The 21,193-nt window shown below is 39.3% G+C and overlaps 1 protein-coding gene across 2 annotated transcripts in view; it reads left to right on the forward strand.

The window, feature by feature from the left end:
- The window catches only part of SAMD12 (sterile alpha motif domain containing 12), a 346,079-nt gene that overhangs the window by 260,741 nt on the left and 64,145 nt on the right, over positions 1–21,193 (forward strand). The window contains exon 5 of one of the 2 annotated variants that reach the window (XM_059671850.1): positions 1,024–1,871. The exons of the other annotated variant lie outside the window; for it this stretch is intronic. Coding sequence (XP_059527833.1) covers positions 1,024–1,139 — 116 coding nt within the window. The 3' untranslated portion in view covers positions 1,140–1,871. Of the gene's footprint in view, positions 1–1,023; positions 1,872–21,193 lie in introns of those variants that run through there. 2 annotated transcript variants of the gene reach the window in all.

A 21,193-nucleotide genomic window follows, 5' to 3' on the forward strand; every position in this document is an offset into this window, starting at 1 on the left:
AACTAGGGGAAGAAAGAAGATGAATTGATGCACACACATATTGGAAATGTAATGAAACCCAATTAAAGCGACCAGGGGTTGCTAACACATCACAGAGAAACAATACCCTGTTTTGTGTTCCTCACTGGTCTTTTTCTGTTGGTCTCATTTCAGAAAATGACCAGGAGGACATGTGTGGTTTTATTTTTTTATTTCTCTAGCATAAGAGGCCTGAACTGGCAACAGAGCAGGGAAGTGATCATGACATCGTGCATGAGTGCCCCTAGTATCTTTTATTATTTATTTCCCATGTTAATGGAGCTCCAAAAAAAAAAAATTGGTTCAGCTTCCCTCAAAGCAGCTAGTGAATGCTGTTAGTAATCATATATGAGGTTTTGCTGGTTTTCAAAGTAATTAGAACCCCAGAGCAAGTAAACACTATATGGGCTTTCATCTTTGAAGCTATTTTTTCAAACTAAATAGCTCTGCTCTGCTATAATTACATACTAGTCATTATGAAATTAAAAATCATTTTAAGTAAATGGGTGCTTTTTTAAGAAGCATTTGTTTCTTGCTAATTATTATGAACTAATTGTAGTTTATGATGGTCTTCAAGAAATCAGAAAGCACTGCCTTAGAGCCATACTCCCCAGTGGCTGAAAGTTTCCATTCCAGAAAGAGGGTGCGGAATGATGGGAATGAGGATTCAACACAGTCAAAGTCTGAATTTTTAGGACTTTGAAAAGCTCAACTGGATGAAGGTCATCACAGGCACCTGTGCAGGGTGATGCGTCAAACAGCTGTGTTGCCCCGTGGACCTGAATCTCATTCCAGCATCACTGGAAGCTTACTATGACCTGTGGTGTGTTAGTTAATGTCTCTAAGCCTCAATTTTTGCATTTGCAAAATGGGGACAATAATACCTACCTTACAGCATTGCCTGAGGGATTAAAGACAATGTTTGTAAAATGTTTCGCACAGAAGCTGGCGTCATCGTTATTAGTATCATTGCATATCATCATCCCATTGTTATTTTTGTGATAGGAGCATCTACAGCTTCTCAGAGGCCCAAGCTTAGCCTTCGGGACAGTCAGTCCATGGTGTCTGTGACAACGTCGTTTTCGATGGCAGGCTTGTGTCTACCAAGAACACGGGATTGAAGTGAAAGAGTCCAGAAAAGCAGAAGTTTTCTTTGTTATTTTCCAAAGCCAGGTTAAGTGTGGGTAGAAAGTGTGACTGGACAGACCATATATTTACTAGGGGCTTTCCCATGAACCAGCAAGTTCTTAAAAGCCCACTCATTCATAATTTCATGCAAGTCCACACTTTGCCAATTTCTCCCTAGGATAAGAAGGAAAACAAACTAGGGATAAACAACAATAACAGAAAACCTGACATCAAACAATAAGAAAAACCCCTATAGGCGTGCCTCTCAAGTGACCCCTTCCCCCTAATCCTCTCTTTCTGTATTCTTTATTACAAATTAATAACATGAGTCATACAAGTTAGTAAAAACTGGGCGTCAGGTGCTTCTGTCAGGAGGCAGAGATGATGAATGCCGTGTTCAGGTTTTCCCTCTAACTCCCAGACTATCCCAACTGTTTTCATTAATAACCTGCCTCCTTTTATTGTCCTTAGCTCTTGGCTCTGACTTCTTGTTTTTCATTGTGTTGTTGATTTGAAGAACATTCTTTCTGAGATTCTTGGTTCCAGGTACTAAGTTTGTTGATAGCTTCTTATATTCCAGGCACAGGATGCTTCCCATATGTTATCTTAATTGATCCTTAAAACAATTCACTACACAGCTGAGAAAAAAAATTGTAGCATCATAGAGATAGTAGGTGCTGGAGCGATGGCTTGAGTGAGCTCTTTCAGGTACATTAGACCAGACTATCTTCCTAGCTATGTTCAATGTGCTGGGCACAGACTGATGATTTCTGATGGAATACCCACCAAAGAAACCAAGTTTTGCTTCTAAATGTAGATGCTATGGTAGGTACTTAGATGGTGGATCCCTAAACTGACTTCTTCATTCCTTCCTTGCCATTCTCACAGCTCTACCCAGTTCTTCCAGTGCAGAGGTGTTACTCTAGAGCTGCAAATCCAGCTGTTTCTCAGAGAGCCACCCCTCCTCCTTGAATCCATCCTGTTCATGCTCACAACTTCCTGGTCCCACCAGCCTAGCTTCCCAGTTCAAAAGAACAGGAGAACCCTGCCAGCTTATGACACATTGCCTTAGGGGTAAAGGAAGCAAATGTTCTCATCTTCTTAGGGAAAGGGAGTGGTCGTGTTAGCCTTTATTATGTTCCTTAAAGATGCTGGGAAGAAAACAAAGGTTGGATGGGTTTCAGAAGGAAGGAAGAGGGATTGATGAGAAACAGGAAACAGACCACATTCAGAAATGAATAGGCCCCCAAATGACAAGAAAATGCACAACATCTCAGAAAAAGAAGTCCAACACGGCTTTCTAACGTAGGCTTAATCCCAGCCACCAAACTCAGGCACCACGGTGATACCACCAGCCATGCCTGTCTTTCTCCAAGTCTCCAACAAGGGTTTTCTCAGGGTCAGCTACCAGTTATTGTCCATGCACCCTGTGCCAGATACCAGACCATCTCTGCAATAACTCTGTGACATTGGTAAATTCTCATTCCCAGCTTATCGACAAGAAAGCCAAGACTGAACAAATTAAAGAAATTGCCTGTTGTCACATAGAAACAGGCTGATCTGATGTTGAAACTAAGCCTTGTTGTCTCCAAAACCTGTGCCATTTCCACTATGCCCATCCTCGGTAGTGGGACAGGTTTTTAAGTGTGCCATTCAAATTAGTAGGTCCCCTTTGGAGGGATGGTGATGGAATAGGGAGAAGGTTTACAGGGAAGACTGTTGATGCCACAGTGACCTGAGAGAATATAATGAGTTACTTATTTTTTAATGCCAACAGTCATCATAGTTTATTAAATACAACAAACCTTCAAGCTGCTAGATGGGTTGTTGGGCTTTTTCTGCTTGCCCACTCCTTTAAAAAAAAAAAAACCCTATATCCTTCCCAGGTTGAAAGATTGCTATATCATGGGGCTAGTAGATATATGATGGAAAGTTGATGCAAGACTCATGAGTGCCCATTGTGCAGTTTGGGCAAAATGGATTTACAAACTGCTCAGATTTGGGAGATCCAGTCCCAAAGTACATTCCTACAACTGATATTCCAAACTCTTTCTTTGACCTTCCTAAACAAACATAGCTAGGAGCAGAGAAATGGAGTCAGATATCAGAAGGCGCCTGCCTGAATATAATAGGGTATGGCGCCCATCCACACACTTCTGCACCCACATGGGAATTAGGAGGAACTTTGGCCAGGTCATTTATCCGCCTGTGATCATGTCCTTTTCAGCAACAGATGAATTGTTATCCAGTACTTCTCCAAGATTCTCCAAAGCCTATTTTCTAGAAGACAATGATGCTGAGTATATATGTGTCCCTCCGGCAATTTCAGGAGAATTTAATGAATTTTACACCATCATTTCCCTTAGATAGAAAACATCTTATGGAACCATTTCACACTCCTTAGGGATAAAGATCAGGCAACCAGAGTAATTCCTCAATCTAATTGTGCAGATGTTCAAAACAGGATATGCTGATTCTTGTCCAGTTCAGTGTGAAAATGTATAGAATGCTATTGCTTGAAGGGAAGATACGAGGTCATCCTAGCCAGTTCTACCTCGAGCCAGGTACACACCCCAACTGTAAAAGGCGGAGATCGGCTTATTCTTTCATCTGTTTTCAAGAAGTGCAAGAAACCTGGAACTTCCTTCATTTTCTCATCCAGGGGAGCAAGAAGTAACCATCTGAGTTGCCCATAATGAATGTAGAGGACTGTATTTGGGGAGGCTTTCTTTAATGAGCTTGGTGGAGGGATGATTTGGCAGTATTTTAAAGTCACCTTTAGTTTACCCATTTTATTGGCACAAAAAGTATGACTCAGAGTCATCTTTGTTCTTTGAAAATGAGCTCACACACCTTCCAGAATATGATACATTTCACTTTTGGGTGCCAGCAGGCATCCACAGACCAGATACCATTGGTTGGAACTTATGAATGGAAACATACCGAAATAGGGGAAGTTTCTGAACGAAATGGACAGATAATGAACCCTACTCTCTAACCCCTTTTCCATATTCATATTCATATTCCATTTTCATTTCCTCTGTCCACACATCTGCTCTTTGGCATCTGTTCCTCTGTTTTCCTCCATCTCTCCCAGTTCTAGCCGTTTGAACAAGACCCAGTGGCAACCCTTCCTCTTTAGAGAAGGTCATCACTGGGGTTGAAGATGTACCTACCTCCCTTCCCAAGAGTTTAGTGCTTGGTCATTTTTACTCTTGTCTTTTCCTTTGTCTCACAAATCATTTCAGGTATGGTCCATGGGCTGCATCTCACGTGCTGTTTCGGGTTGGGTATGGCTGGTCAGAGGACAATCACAAGGCTGCTTACAGAGTCTACGAGAAGGATGCTGTGATGGATTAGCAGCCTCTTTCATGGGTTTAGCAGCAAGAAATAGACCATTTGGGCTATGTGCTCACTGTTCAAAACTACCCGTTAAGTACCTAGAGAATAAGAACCTCTCACTTAGGATTTTATATCCCTTGCATGCCTGGTGTGGTTGTGACCTCCTAGCAAGAACTCAAACCATATTTGTTGATTGATGTCCCAAAAGGTGCCATTAACACATCAGGAGGAAGATCTAAAGATGTCTGGAAAGCAGTATCTTGTTTTTACGCAGAGACAACATTCTCTCAAGGGGAAGTGCCAGAGAAGGAGCGCTGTGTGCTTTTCTCCATGAGCCTCCGCCAGACATCAAGATAAAGTGAAATTCCACACGCAACCACACTCAGAACTAGGTTTTATTTGTGATGTATTCAGGCTCATTGAATTTTTATTGTTCATGTATTTTATCCATGAGAGCAGTTGACCAGCTCCTACCTGATGCTTAATTTAGGCTTAAATGATATGCTTAAAGGGGAAAAAAGAAAAAATATATATCTGGCTACTATAAAAATAAAAATAAAAAAAGGTTGCAGGGAACCACAGCTAATGAAAACAGTCTGCATGCTAAAAATAGTCATATTTGTTTTGAAAACTTGCACCTCGTCCCTGAATTTCCAGCCTGGATGGTGTTGACTGAAGCATCCAAATGCCAATTCCTGTCCTTTCAGCCAATTCCAATAATGTTTGAATTGTATTATTTCAAATATTATTATTCTTTGTCATAAAGAATAAAAAGCTCCCCTATAGTTACAGCATTTACTTACTGCCAGGGTTCATTTGAATTTCAACTTTAAATTTCTGCAAGCTTAGAGTAACATACTGTATGTTTGTAAAGCAAGAGAAATGAATGGCAGGAGACTGACAGGTTGGGTTTACACAGAAGTTCTTTGGACCATGGAAGGAAAAGGCAGCTGCTGGAGGCCAGCTTTCCACCTGCTCAGCAGGCAACCTTCACAGTGGCCTATAGAGAAAGGTCAGAGGAAGAAAGACTTTACCTTCCTTGGACCTCATGTCCTGAGGAAGATGGGAAGAACAAGAGAGAAGCCTGGAGTTCAAGCCCTCCCAGATGTTGACCTTGAGATGTGAGGTAGCCACTCCAGACCTTGATTTCTTCTCCGGAAAAAGGAAGTAATCATTTTTACTTAGACCATATGGTCACAAAGAAGTGAAGGACCCAATAAACTGTAACCAAGACAAATTAGGCTATTACCATCTACTGTCACTCAGCTCCAATGACTCATTCCTTTCCCCAAGTAACTTGCGTGAAAACTGACATCATGAATGCCTTTCTTCAGTTGTATTGACCTCACTTCTGCCAAAAGCTCCTGAAGGATACAACTCCTGTGTGTAACAGTGGCTTTCTCTACCTAGATGGTAGGAGAGGAGACACACAGTTGACCCTGAACAACGGGGGTTTGAGCCTCATGGGTCCACTTTATACATGGATGTTTTCAATAAATGTTGTAAATGTATTTTTTATTATCTTAATATTCTTTTCTTTAGCTTTATTATAAGAATATATCATAATACAACATACAAAGTATGTGTTAATTGACAGTTTAGGTTATTGGTCAAGGGTTATATGCAGATTTTTGACTGTGTGAAGTGGTTCAGTGCCCTAAACCCCTACATTGTTCAAGGGTAAACTGTAGTTTGAAATGACCCCCTGGTGAGGACCATAATGTAGCCTATAATGTAGAAAAGTGGATGATAAGCCAATTTTAGGGAGGATAGAGGAGAAAGTGGTTTAGAAATTTGGGGAGCGTTCTTAACCATTCATAACCATTCATACTCAGTAGAGTCTGTAGTTAAGGTCACCATGTTTTGTTGCTACTCACAGTAGTCTAGCAGCTTGTCTTAGGCCTGGTTCAGAACCCCTACCCACCCAACTGAGGTTTCTAAGCGACTTCTAGGTGAATGACATCATTTGTAGAGACAACTGGCATGTAGATGATATATCCTCTTTTCTTTCTGGTTTAGAGATTGTCACTTTATGCCAAATGTCAGCAATCTACTCCTAAAAAGGCCTAGTACCTAATTAGAAGACCAGCACTCATTCACCTAGCATTATTGCCTACCTGGCACAACTGGGCTCCGTGCTAGGAACTGATAACAAAATGGTGAGCAAGAGAGAAGGAGTCCCTGCCTTGGAGCTTTTGCATTGCTGGGCCTCCAGCCACTGCACACAGGAGCATCCTCGAAGGAAGGGGACCTCCTCTCTAGATGTGTGTCATGCTACATTTTAAATGAGCACTGGATTCCGAGTCTCTGTGGAATCTGTTCTCCCTCTCTTACTAACTCACCATGTGATCCTTCTCATCCTCTGTTTCCTCATCTGATAAACAGAGGCCTAAATGAGTTCTCTTAGGACCCTTTCAATTCTAGAATAATCTAATCCCTTGACCTCAGTGCCTCAGTTTCCATATTTGTTCAAGGGAAATCATGGTATTTGCCCTACTATCGCCACTAACTGTTTTTGAAATTGAATGTAGATCGCACATGAATGAGTTTTAACAATACAAGGTATTCGTAGAGACACAAGGTACTGCTAAGACCAGTGGTTCTCAACCTTCCTAATTCCGTGACCCTTTAATACAGTTCCTCATGTTGTGGTGACCCCCAACCATAAAATTATTTTCGTTGCTACTTCATAACTGTAATTTTGCTGCTGTTATGAATCGTAATGTAAATATCTGATATGCAGGATGTATTTTCATTGTTACAAATTGAACATAATTAAAGCATAGTGATTAATCACAAAAACAATATGTAATTATACATGTGTTTTCCGATGGTCTTAGGTGACCCCTGTGAAAGAGTCGTTCGACCCCCAAAGGGGCCGCGACCCTCAGGTTGAGAACCGCTGGCTAAGACTATGATGAGGATGTACCCATTAACATGGGCCAGAGGAGGGTGGCCTTGTAGTTTCTGCTTGGGGACCCCGAATGTACACCTCTGCCACTTCAACTGAAAGAATGGAGATCCCTGCCCCTGTGCAGTGTCTAAGATAGCCTGAAGTTATTAAGAACTGCATTTCTAGAGGACCTCCCCCGCCCCCTAAAAGTGCTTGAGGCACAGTACATAGGTGGTACTGTAGCTGAGATGCCTCAGTTGCCTAATGAGAAAATAACCTCCTGTCCCCATTTCTGTTTGTTTCCTGGAAGCTAGGATCCAACTAGCTGCTTCTCATTTCTGAAGAATGCTTGAGCCCTTTCTTTCCCTGTTGCTGGTGCTTGGGGCTTGCTTTAGGAAGCAGAGCTACAATTTTTTATTTCTCCTAAGCTTGATAGTTCAGTGTCATAGCCCCCTCCAGGTCATTAAATACGATCAGCAGCATCCCGGCCACCTTTGGCACATTCCTGTCGAGAGCTGTATCTCACCCAGGAGGTATCAATGACAACAATTTTGTCCTTGATTCTATCTGGAACTCAAGTTTATCCTTGCTCTTGTAGCAGAGAGTGGGCGATGCGCTGATTGGAGATAAGCCCAATGTGCTTTGAGTGATTGTGCTGCTCTGTGAGTTGCTTGGCTACAAGATGGCACCAGGGGGAGGTTTTGCTTTGGTTGTAACACCATAACAACTGGACTCAGAAGTATATTTTGACTAAGAATGAAGACACTGTGCTATCATTTACACAGGGACTTGCTTTTGGAATTCCTTGCTCAGCTAAAGAAAATGTTATGTCTATTGATTTTGTGGTTTACGTGGGTACTTGCAACAGAGCAAAGCCTGCAAGCATTTATTGTGCCCCCCGCCCCCCGCCCTTCCTCACCGCAGTCCCATGTACAGGTGGAGAGAAAGGGCTAGGGGTCAACTCTGAGTCTCAGTAGCATTCTTCAGAAGGGAAATATTTGCAGATGAGAAACTTGCCAAGGCAAGTCAGGTATGTCTGTGTGTTTGAGTGTGTTGTAGTCTGTGCTCATGTTGTCTTAAACACCCACCTCTTTGGTGAAAGTCAATGCCACAGGCCAAACTGCCCCAAAAAGAAACAAATCTCAGCCTCACAGGGAACAGGATTTGTGCTGCATGGATCTCAAGAAATGCATCAAATACTCATGTCCAGATTACAGTGTTAAAATCGACTTTCTATTTCTTCCCTCTGACATATAGAGAGCACTGACAGTGCACCGCACAATGTCAAAGCAAGGAAATGGTGGGAGAATTAGTTGTTTTGGTTCCATATCTGACAGCTACAGTCTTTGCCACAGTTCAAACCATAATTCAAATGTGGACCAGAAATGGGTGATTCAAACCAAGTTTAAAGAGACACCGTGTTTGCACCACTTCTCATGTAACCATTTCCTATGAACCTTCATCACAAACATTAACGGGAAGATGGTAATGTTTGGTTATTCCCTAATATTAAAATACCCCAGGGCACACCCCAGTTTCATGTAGATATCCATTCCAGTTTAAAGGATTGGAAGGTGTTAGGGTATTTTTTTTATTTTCATGTGTATTCAATCAGTAATAAAAGACTATTGGTCTGATCAGTGGAAGGTCTTAAAAATAATAAAACTAACACCAGATGATTGCAATTTATATTTTGGAAAAACGTTATGTTTTTCATTCCAACAGGAAAAAAATTGTCAGTGGTGAGCACTGTTGAGCTTTTTGATCACTTGGAATTCATCTTCATTTTTGCATCAGAGGTTAAAGCAGCTCCAGACCCAGATGTGCACTTGATTTTTGTTCAATTTCAACTCTTAGGGGAAAATTACACAGAATTGTGTAATTTTTTCCCCTAAATTCCCAGATTATATAAACACACCCATTTCATTTTCACAACAGAGCTAGAGACACCCACTGGGAGAGCATGCTAATACTTTGTTTTTTTCTAAAGTGTATTTTGGGGCCAACTTTGCACAAAGAAGGATTTAGCACAGTCTTTGGTAACCTGGGGTATGGCAAGATCTTATGCACCATGTTGCATATACACACGGCTACATGTAATGGAAACAATGCACCCTACTTCCCTTCCCTTCCCTTTATACTGCCACGTGGGTCCCTTTGATCATGTATGAAGCCTCGGAAGAGAAAACCTGTCTGACTTGGTTTTGCATTTGTGATCACTAACCTCCAAATTATAGTGATCCGAACTCTAACCCCTTCCCATATAGCTCCAGAGTGAACTGTTTCTGGTTATGTTGCTTCCAACCTGGTTTTAAGTAGAAATGGTTATGTTTCAGTGGTGAGGCAGCCAGTGACAATGAAAGCATGCCCGCGTGCCCTCTGTGTGGTTTGTTCTCTAAGCCACTCAGATACTGGAGCTCTCCTGGACCCACCTTAGACATTCAAGTTCAGCTAGGGAAAGGGAGACATGTGGGAAGACACAGAGAGCCTTTCCCGAGCCTGTTGCCTGTGTAAGATCCCAAGTGAGAAAGCACAGACATAAAATAAGATTGGCTTATCTATGACACTCTTGGGTCATCCATTAGACCTGGCAAGGTGGCCTCTAATAACAGCCTAGGCTTAGCCTGCAGGGCTACATATGCTCTTGCATAAACAGATGCATGATTTTATGACATTTAGCATGGGAACTGACAGGAGGTTTTTTGTTGTTTTTTTTGGGAAGGCTTAATTACTCTCAGAGGTTTATAGGGTGTTAAATATGAGATATTTGGTCAAAAGTAAAAATGGTAATTAAAAACAAAAATTGCTTGACACTAGGACCCAAGCAAAGGTTTGGCTTTGAAAGCATTTGTTTATGTTTTCCCACAATCTGGACTCTTTTTGGAGTTGATAAATAGCATGCTTGCCAACAGAATGAGTGCTAGCAATTAGCAGAGTTCTAACCAATACTGGGTAAATAGCTGCATTGTTTGCTATAAAAATTACCAGTGAAAGCCTAACTGGGGTTGTTCCTACCAGCTCTGAAAAGAATCCCTCGGAGCTCTCTGTTGAAGGCAAGGCAGCATGATTTGGGGATAAAGGGCATGGGCTCTGGAATTAGACAGGCAAAAGTTTGAATCACAATTCAGTAATTTAAAAACCTTAAAATGTGGTCTCTATAAAATGAGGATAGTAATAACCTATGGAGTCATTATAAGATTAAATAAAGGGGGAATATGAAAATAATATACATAGTGGAAGTAAACCATTTTATTAGGGTTAATTCTTTTGATTTCTTGATCCCTAAATATCATCTGAGAGCAGAATTCTTCAAATTTTTCAGGAGACATACAAATCAAATATATTACTTTTCCCCCTTTGTCCCAGACTTGCATAAACCTGTCAAAACTACATTAGGAAATGATTGCATCAGAACCAAAGCCTAGCCTTCTAGCAAGATGAATGGCTAGATGTTCAGTTTGCACTTAAACATGCTAGCTAGATGGTAAATAGGTGATAGGTAGATAGATGATAGATAGATAGATAGATAGATGATAGATAGATAGATAGATAGATAGATAGATGATAGATAGATGATAGATAGATAGATAGATAGATAGATAGATAGATAGATAGATAGATAGAAAGAAAAAAATCAAAAAGCATCCAACCTGGTAGGTATGGCTCAGCAGTTGAGTGTTGACCCAGGAACCAAGAGGTTACCGGTTTGATTCCTGATCAGGGCACATGCCCGGGTTGCAGGCTCAACCCCAATATGGGATGTGCAGGAGGCAGCTGATCGATGATGTGCCTGTCTCATTGATGTTTCTATCTCTCTATCCCTCGCCCTTTCTATCTAAAAACAATGAAAAAAAATACTGCCCTAGCCAGTTTTGATCAGTGGATAGAGCGTCCGCCTGCTGATCAAAGGGTCCCAGGTTCGATTCCAGTCAGGTCATCTGTGTTGGTTGCAGGCTCCTCCCTTCCCTGGGCTCTGGTCAGGACTCATGCAGGAGGCGACCAATCCATTTGTTTCTCTCACGTCAATGTTTCTCTCTGTCTTTCCCTCTCCTTTCCCTCTCCCTAAAAATCAATGGAAAAATATGTTTGGGTGTGGATTAACATAATTAATTAATTTAAAATAAAAATATTTTTTAAAAAGGCATCCAGAATAGCTCTACTTCACAGAGATAAGCAAATCCTAGAGCTGGCATTTTGTGTTTTAGGTTTTAGAGCTATGCATTGTGGGAGAGAGATGGGCAGGAGTGGAAGCCTGGACCTTGAGCAGCATGGGAGGCTGAAACTGGTATCCTTACAGAAATCCAAAAAGCAAGAGCCCAAAGAGTGACATTCTTAGTTGAATTTCTTTTTTTGGGGGGGGGGGGGGTGGCGGGGGGGGGGGAATACCACACCACATAAGACTTGTTTCTCCTGGCTCCAAGTGATGGGAGGTGCATATATCTATAATTTCTAAGCTTGTAGAGAGAAAAAAGAACTGCAAACAGAGAGAAAATTTCCCCCAAAAAATCCTCACAAAATCAAGAAAGAAAAGTAGTAATAGAAGAAATACAGGAAAAGGGGAAGAGATACCACAAAATAAACTTGTAGAAATGAATCCAGAGAGCTCTATAACAAATATCAATTCATTTTATTACTCTTCCCTATTAAAAGGCAGATATTGTCAAACTAGATTAAAACACACACTATCAGACAAAATCCAACTATATATGTGTTTATAAGAGACACACAATGGTTGAAAGTAACGATTGGGGGGGGGGGTATTCTAGGCAAACATGAACCTAAAGAAAGCCTTCATTAATATAATAATAACATCAAATAAAAATAGAATTAAAGACAAAAATAATATGCCAGGAATAAATCAGTATGTGGAATTTTCTTAAGAGTTAATATTCCTCAGGAAATTGTAATGTTGAGTTTATATGTAATGAACATATAGCTTCAAATATGAAAAACAAATTAACAGTATTATAATGAGAAATATAAAAATTTACATCAAAGTAGGAAATTTTTACTTACAGTTTTCAGTGAAATATGGAAAACTATAATAACATAATGAATAAGCTTGACTTCAAGGACTTATGTAGAATACTGTTCCAACAATTAGAGAGTAGAAATTCCTTTTGAAGGAGACAGGAAAAATTTATTAAAATTAATCATATTCTAGGGTATAAAGCAAGTCTCAACAAATGTTAAAGAATGCATTTTATCATACAGACTATAAACAAATCCATTATAAAAAGATAAATCCATGCATATGGAAATTTAAAAATCCACTTTTAAATAACCTAAGGGTCAAAGAATAAATAATAATGGAAATTAAATGATAATATAAGTACTACTTAGCAGAATATGTGAGATGAGGCTAAAGTAGTACTTAAAGAGAAATTTATAGACTTGAATGTCTATATTAGAAAAATATCTAGTGTGTTAATCATTAACTGTAAAATTTGGGAAAAGAGCCACAAAGTAAACCCAGATATAATGGAAAAAAATTAAGATTAAAAAATGCTGCCATACCAGTTTGGCTCAGTGGATAGAGCGTCAGCCTGTGGACTGAAAGGTCCCAGGTTTGATTCCGGTCAAGGGCATGTACCTGGGTTGTGGGCACATCCCCAGTAGGTGTGCAGGAGGCAGCTGATCGATGTTTCTCTCTCATCGATGTTTCTAACTCTCTATCCCTCTCCCTTCCTCTCTGTAAAAAATCAATATAATATATTTTTTTAAAAAATGCTAATAAGAGAGAAAACCAAAAAAAAGAGAGAGGTTCACCAACATCAAAAGTTCATTCTTTGAAAAGAATAATGAATTAACAAGATTGATGACAAAAAAATGACATTATAAAAATAAATATACAACTTGTAAATGCACAAGAAGTTAATTGATAATAAGGCCAAATTATAAATTTATGTAGATAAATTTTAAAGTGTGGATAAAATGAACATTCTATAAATATAAGTTATCAAAACTAACTTTAGAGAAGATAATTTTATAACCATGGAAAGAATTATGGTCCTATAACCATGAAGAAAATGAAATCAGTAATTTAACATTATTTCTACTGGAAAACACTAGACCAGAAGATTATGCATATAAGTTACACCAAATATTCAATTCCAAAATATACAAACTCTTTTAGACAATGAAAAAAAAAGAGGGAATAGTTCCAATTTTTTCTACAAGCCCAATATTACCCTTGGATCTAAAACTTGACACACAGTATAAGGAAATAAAATCACACACCATTCAAATATCTAGAACATTAACAAGTAAAAAGAACATTTGCAAACCAAATTAAGCAATGAGTTTTTAAATGATGTATCATAAATTTGTGTTTATCCCTAGAAGCATTATTAGAAAACTATTTAATGTAATTCCTCATATCAACTGATTAGAAAAGGAACATGTATGTCATCTTAATACATATCAAAAAATCATTCAATAAAATTCTACAACCATTCATGAAAATTCTTAGCAAACTCAGAATAGAATGGAACTTACTTAACCTGATAAATGGTAAACATCACATTCAATGGTGAAATATTTTTTAAAGCTCCTTGAAAATCAGGAACAACATGAGGATGCTAGCTCATCACTTCCATTCAACAAAATTTAGGAACTTCTTGAGAAATGTAAGTAACTTGTATCCTGAGAGACATAGACCAGAATATTCATAGCAGCTTTGATTTTAATAACAGAAAACTGGAAATTAACCAATTATCCTTTGATGTAGAATGGATAAATGAATTGTAGCATCTTAATTTAATGGCCTCTTATACAGCAGGAAAACAAATGGGCCTTTTCTCTGTGTGCCCACATGGATGAATAATGTTAAACAAAAAAACTAATCACAGAAGAATAAATACAGAGTATCAGTCCATTTATATGAAGTTTACATACAGTTCATAAGAGGAAATGTTTAATTTATATTTAAAATACACATATATGTAAACTGTAAAGAAAATTAAGGAAATGATTAACACAAAATTCAGAATTTTGGTACTAAGGGGAGCATGGAGGATGAGCACAAGGATGGGCTTGTATAAGATCTTCAAAGCTATTAATAGATGTACAATTATCATTATTAGATAGATGCTACATTTTGTGTTGTCTATATGATACTTCATAGTGTATAAAACAAAAAAAATTGTTATGACTGTGGGTGGAATAAACATTCTTCCTTGTTATATTGTCCTTTCTCCCATCAAAAGCATCCATTTTAAAAAACTGCAAATATCATGTGCAAGAAACCTCACAGAATAATTATTTTACTGGTGGGATTTTTTTGCTACTTGGTCTATGGCCAAAATATTTTATTTTCCTTCACATTCTTCTAAAACTACCCTTTCTCTCATAACAATAGGTTTGTGTCATGCCACCCTTATAACTAACTACATACTCACTTGGTTATTTGCTGATTCCTTAACTTCCCTCTGGTACTTCCTCATCTGCAAGGCAGAAAATGCAATACCTGCCCCATACCATGGGGGTAAGGATTAAATGAAATGATATCAGCCTGGAATTTAGAAAGTACTAAATAAACGTTAACTATCACTGATTGTTGTTAAGAAATGAAATAGCTTACACAGAGTTCCAAGAAAATGTTGCACACAAAGTAAGCATTGAACACATCACAACCACTCTTCATATCATGGTTGCAGGCCTTATTTATTTCCCTTTGATGATGACCTCCTGAAGACAATTGCCCCTACTCCCAGGACTATGTCCACGTCTATGATACCCAGCCCTATTTCCATAGGATGTATTCTTTGAGGCAGGTTCCCTATTTTCCCATCTATGTATCTGCATTGCCTATTATGACTCATTGTTGGGTGGGATGGGGTTGGGGGCGGGGAGGGGGGGGGGCGATGGTTCCTGAATGCTGGATTTCTTTAAGGCATTGTGTTGGCATCTGTTTCACAGTTGTCACCATAGGGAAAGCTCATCATAGGGACATCCTGGAGTGCTTCCCTCTTCTGGTCTCCTTAACTCTGAGCTGTACCATCCTTCCTCTCTGGCTGACCAGTTGACCATCTACTTTGTCTAGCAAGTCACCACAGTGAGATAACTTATAAAAGCTGCTACTACAAGATGACAGTGGAGATCCTCCTCAGAATTATTTTGTTCCACACCCTCTCTCCTTCACACTCTTTCCTTGCATTCAAGTGGTTTTCAGAATTCCAACAATGAATCCTGGCTTCCCAGTCAATTAGTAAGTGATGTGATAGCTTACCCCTGCTCCATTTGCTTTAAACTTGAATCTCCTGTGACCCCTGCTTACCCATTAATTACATTCAACTAATGCAATTACCCCTTGGCCTGTTCATGGTATAAATATTGTATTTTATCTCTTCTTTGTCCTTGTATGTTCTCTGTTTTTGCGCTGTGTTCCTTTCTCTCTGTAATCCAGGATATACGTCACTGTTGTTTTCTTTTGGATTATAAGATCTAGAAGGTGGTCAAGGATGTGCAGAGGAGATTGCTAGGAAAGACTGTCTTATTGCTGTGTCATTCATTTTCCTTCTAGTGGCCAAGCTCCAAAAAGTACTAAAATTCAGCACATAGTATGTTCTGTAACTCCATAACCTCTAAAAAAACACACACACACACAAACCAAAAAACAAAGACCAAATAAAAATGAGAAATGTTTCCAGTCAATGTGCTGTGTGTGCAATGCAAAAATTGTAATCCAAATAAACATTTAGAAAGGAAAGATGAAAACTCCATAAGACCATCCTACCCTCTGAGGACTCATAGTCTAAATATGACAAACCTAAAGTGAGATAGGAGAAAAGAAAGTGGGTGGTGATGATATTGCTGACACTAATGTCCATTTAGGAAATGGAAAAATACAGAAAGAGGAGTCAGCTAGTTCTTGGATGTTGGTGAAAGGAAAATACACAAACATAGAAGGAGAGGAAGGTCACTTTTATAACATTCTACCTCTGATTTCGGGTGGTTACACAGCTAGCCTAACTCTGCCATGCCCAGGATCCTGGAGTATTTTGGCCAACGTTCTTGGCAATGACCATAAACTCAAAGGTCAGTGCTAAGTGGACATGAAAGAATAGTCATTGTGCAAAAAACACACAACTACCTATAAGGAGCAGAAAATTCATAAAAATTTGGGAAGCAACCTGGTGATGTTACTATAATAAGAAATATTGATGATTGCAGAAAACTAGGCAGTACTTTCCCCTCTCCCACCACCACTAAAGGCAGTCACATTCCCAAAAAAAAATTCTTGTGTGAGCCACACCATGTCTGCTGATCCCAGTTGACCATGGGATGCCAGTATGTGAACCTTAACAACTCCCATTGCACAGGTGAGACATACCTATAGTCATAATGATTTACCTAAAATCACAGAAGCGGAGGCAAAGATGAGTCTAGGATCCAGATCTGTTCGTGCTGATGGACTCAATCTGAAACTAGGAAGAAAGTCACCTGCGGGTGTTTTATGCAAACAACTTTTGCTAGCTGGAATAAAACTAGGTGAGAGGACTATAAAAGTTTTGTAAATACCTCCAAGTATTGGGATCGATAGAAGAGACCCAAAAGTTGATTGAATAAAACATCTCGCTTCCACCTCATTGCATCATCCTTGTCCATATTGATCAGCTGTAATGGAGCAGGACAGAGTTATTGATTGACTGAAGCGATTCTCAGGTACTTGGGACCTAAAAGCAAGCCAGAGACCATCAAGAAGGCAGTGCTCTGCAGAAGCCTAGAAGGGGGCAGGTTAAATGGAAAGGGTACTGGGCATAACGTATTCTGTACTTGTATTTATATCATCTAGCCAATGATGTACTGGAAGAAGAATATGCCTCATTTATTTACCGCTAAGTTACAGGTAGGCGTATATTGGTTACTGTCTAAAAATAGCTGTTGCTGAAGTGTCTACTTAATGTATTTACCTGGGTTTTCCATAAGATTGATTTATAAAATATTCTCAAAAGCAGATCGGATACATACTTCTACATTTGTTCCTAACTTTTAAAAAAAAAAGCAAGGGAAAAGGGCAGTGAATCAATTTTGGAAGCTAGAAAGCAGCGGGACACATGGGAAATACATTAGCAGACCCAAGATATTAGTATCTGAGTTAAAATAACAAAGATCGTTGGAAAATTTGAGAAGCAATCATCCCCAGATCCCTCTCCCAGTCCTCACATTCGGGAGACTGCCATGCATTCACCATGGCCAATGTCTGGAGCTGTATTCCTGAAGAGGGCAAAACCATATCTGGGAATGGGTACACTAGGCACAGTTGTGAGCAAGGCTCCAGACTAGGCTTCTCCGGGGAGGTGAAAGTGATCGAATACCTGAAGTATGGAACATCTCCAGAGTATACTTACACAACTGGTGACAAGTTTGGGGCTGAGTTAGTGATAAGTTTTGAGAAAACCAGACAAATTTAAACAGAAGATAATTATTGCCTCTCGGGAAAACAATAACCATGCACGAAAGGAACTGTGGTGGGTAGTTGACTCCATGCTGAATATAGTATTTAAATAGTATGGTATTGTCAACACTGGATATTGATTCGAAAACAATTATGGTATTGTGATGAAGAGGGGCTAGAAAGGAGAACATGGGAGACAGGAGTAGGGGAGGAAGGAGATTTGAGTCATGTTCAGAATGGGTGGTCAAGGTTTGAAATTCAAAGTTCGACTTTTTTTTAAGTAGCAATATAAGAATATGATTTAGAGATATGGAGGTAAATGCCAAAATAATCAGGGAAGAAAGGAGTTAGGGAGAGGGAAGAGGGATAGTGTAGGTTTTTTAATAGCCAGTCTTATAGAGCAATTCAATTATTTAAAAGTAGGCCTAGATATATATAATTTGTTGGGGGGTCTTAGGGATAAGTTCCTTCTGCATGAATTGAAGGAGTCTGTACACTATAGTTACTTCAATATTTGTTTAAATAGGCTATAAAATCAAACATCATAAAAATGATATGAAATCAAGTATTTTTATTTTTCAGTTTATATGGATTGATGTATTAAAAAATAACGACTATAAAAAATCTAATCTCATTGGCAAAGGTATATATATTGCAATACTAAACCTATTATGCTATTAATTAATTTTCTTAATTTTTATAATTTCTCAAGGTTTTTGTCAAATGTCAGGTGAAGGGTTACCTTTTTCTTAAAAGATTGGTGGTCCCAATGTCAAATTTCTTGGAACACATAGCTCAATGATAGATGTTCTATGAGCTTTCATCTTATTGTATTTAATGTCTGCTCTGGTAAATTAAAGATTTTGTTCAGAGAGGGGAAAAAAAAACCCTTTACAACCTGCAATATATATATCTCAAACTGATTAATAAACATAAGGTGGAAATATGGGTTAAAAGCCAAATTAGTGAGAACATTTATCTCAACAGCCAGAGGTGAGGAGGAACAGAAAGTGTTTCACCCCTGTTTGCGTCTTTCGTAGCAAACCCGCTCTGTCCACATGCTGTTGTCATGCCTTCCTCTTGAGCTGATGAAATGATGTGCTCTGGCTTAGGATGCATAGGAAGCAGCTGGCCTTAGCCTTCTCAGGCCATCTCGTTTTAACTGCTTTTATTTATCTCCCACTTTGGGTTGTATTTCTTAAGGACATTTTTGATCTTACAGATAGTAAAAATTATTTTCTGAGAATCATAGCTGAAAAATTCTCTGGAGTTTATGAAGTCTCTTGCCTCCCTTCTTCAGAATTATATAATATATATATATGCCTGTAAGTAAAAGGGCTGGGTGGGGAGGGACAGTCACTACTCTCTCTAGTGCCTTTGTATGTCCTCAGGTCTTAGATATGGAGCTCTGTGGTTCTTAACCTTTTTTGTCAAGGGGTTTTGATCTTGTTAAAGCTATGGACCTGCTCTTCAGAAAAATTCCTATATCAGATTTTGCATTCACTTTAGGAAAATCACAGAGTCCCGGATGCCCATTCATACACCACTGAAGTGTCTGTGAACCTGTTTTGAGTTTGGTCCATATGGTTTGCTATGTGGATAGGTTCTATGTAACTGTTGAATCGATTGACTGAATGGACCCAAAGAGAGAGACTGTAGTTCCAGCTGATGTTTTAGGTGAAAACAAGGACACACAATCAGTGCCCTGCTTTATTTTGTCTTGGATTTTCCTCTTGGAATAGGGAGATTGCTTTCTCTTCTTGCTCCTTGGACTCTGTCAGCCCTTGTGTCATCCTCTATCCATCCTAACGCACTATGTAAAGAATGTTTTCTCTACTACTTTGACTCTTGAACTTCTAGCCTCAACTTGTAAAAAGTGCCCTCACAGTATGTCTTGCCATTCTGAAATAAATAAATAAATAAGACTTCATTAGGCGCAATTTGTTCTACATGTTCAAGGCTGCCATATGGCTTCAGTGCCTGTCTAGTGAAAATACATTAAATATCTCATAAACCCCACATAAAGATGTCGAATTCCCATAATTAAAGATGAATCGTCTTTGAGATATCGCTTTACCAATTAGCCACCTGGAGCTGTCTGGCCAAGTCCTAATCAATTAGCCAGCAGTTGTGGAAGTCTTGAAGATGTGCAAGTCCTAAGGAGAGTTGGGAATACTTAGCAAGTTTAGTGGTGATGACCGTGCCAGGGTATATGGATTCAGGAGACTCTGATGATGAAATGCCGCGTTGCAGACCATTTGTGCTCCCTCGGGTAATCACCATCAGAAGTAACTGAGCAACATTACCTGCGCCCTGCCCTTTGCAGGATAATGAAACTTTCAGTGGCCACGTGAAGAGCAATCTGGCAGAGTCATAGGAAGGTACTTGGGGAATTAACCTTACACTGTGGGTGGTCCTTTCTATTCTACAAAGGACAGTGAATCTCCATTGAAGTCCTCACCTTGTAATGTTGCCAGGATCACAAAGTTTCATCATCATTTCCTTCTTCAATTCTCCAAGCAGGTGGGGACAGCCATGGGGAATGTAAATGTTGGTGTGTCTCTGAATCCCTCTGGGAACACAGGTAAGATGATGCAGATGACCGAGTCCCAGTCCCAGAGATTCCAGTTCTCTCTCTAGTACATTTGCTTTATTTTCTGTCTTCCTCTGGCCTTCTGCCTTTACCCATTTCACACTTGAGCACATGACAGTAACCTTATTTTCACTCTAGTGGTTTTCTAACCAGCGCTAGAAAACAACCAGCTATGAGAATCCTGAAGACTTTGCAATAGGTCACCAGGACTTGCAGAATGTTTTCTATTAAAACAATTCTGTCTTCCCTTTTTGGCTTTGAAAACCAGAAGACTACTCCAAGGCATTCTTGATGTCATTAAGTTGAAACATAAAGACACATTTTAGGGTGGAAAATTTAGTAAAAGCTGGCCAGAAATCCAGGAATCGATCATATCTTTTTGTGGACCTTGGGAGAGACAGAGGACGTGTTAGTGTTGATATTACAAAGACACCTCAGAGGGTGGTAAAGGCGCCCATAGAACAAACACTATGGGCGTGGTCACCCAGGAACCACTGTTCTGATGGACAGAGAGTTAACTAGAAGATTGTTTTGATTTTTGCAGATTTTCTTAAGAAACAGAGTAAAAACTTTGGACTTAAACTGAAACTTGCGTTAAGAAACAACAGAAGGTAGTACTATTTTAATAGCAATGGAATATGGCTTCAGGTTCACAAAGCACAGGAAGTCTCACATTACATGCTTAAATCATCTTCTCCAGGCTGAGGCGTGGTTGGTGCATTTGCACATTGCCCAAGCCTTTTTAGGATTTTTTATGCCCAGCGTGTCAAACTCAAAGGCTAACAAGGTTTAAGTTTATGTGGGCCGCACAAAAACAAAA

The sequence above is a fragment of the Myotis daubentonii genome, chromosome 17 (assembly GCF_963259705.1).
Source record: "Myotis daubentonii chromosome 17, mMyoDau2.1, whole genome shotgun sequence".
In the NCBI taxonomy this organism is placed as follows: domain Eukaryota; kingdom Metazoa; phylum Chordata; class Mammalia; order Chiroptera; family Vespertilionidae; genus Myotis; species Myotis daubentonii.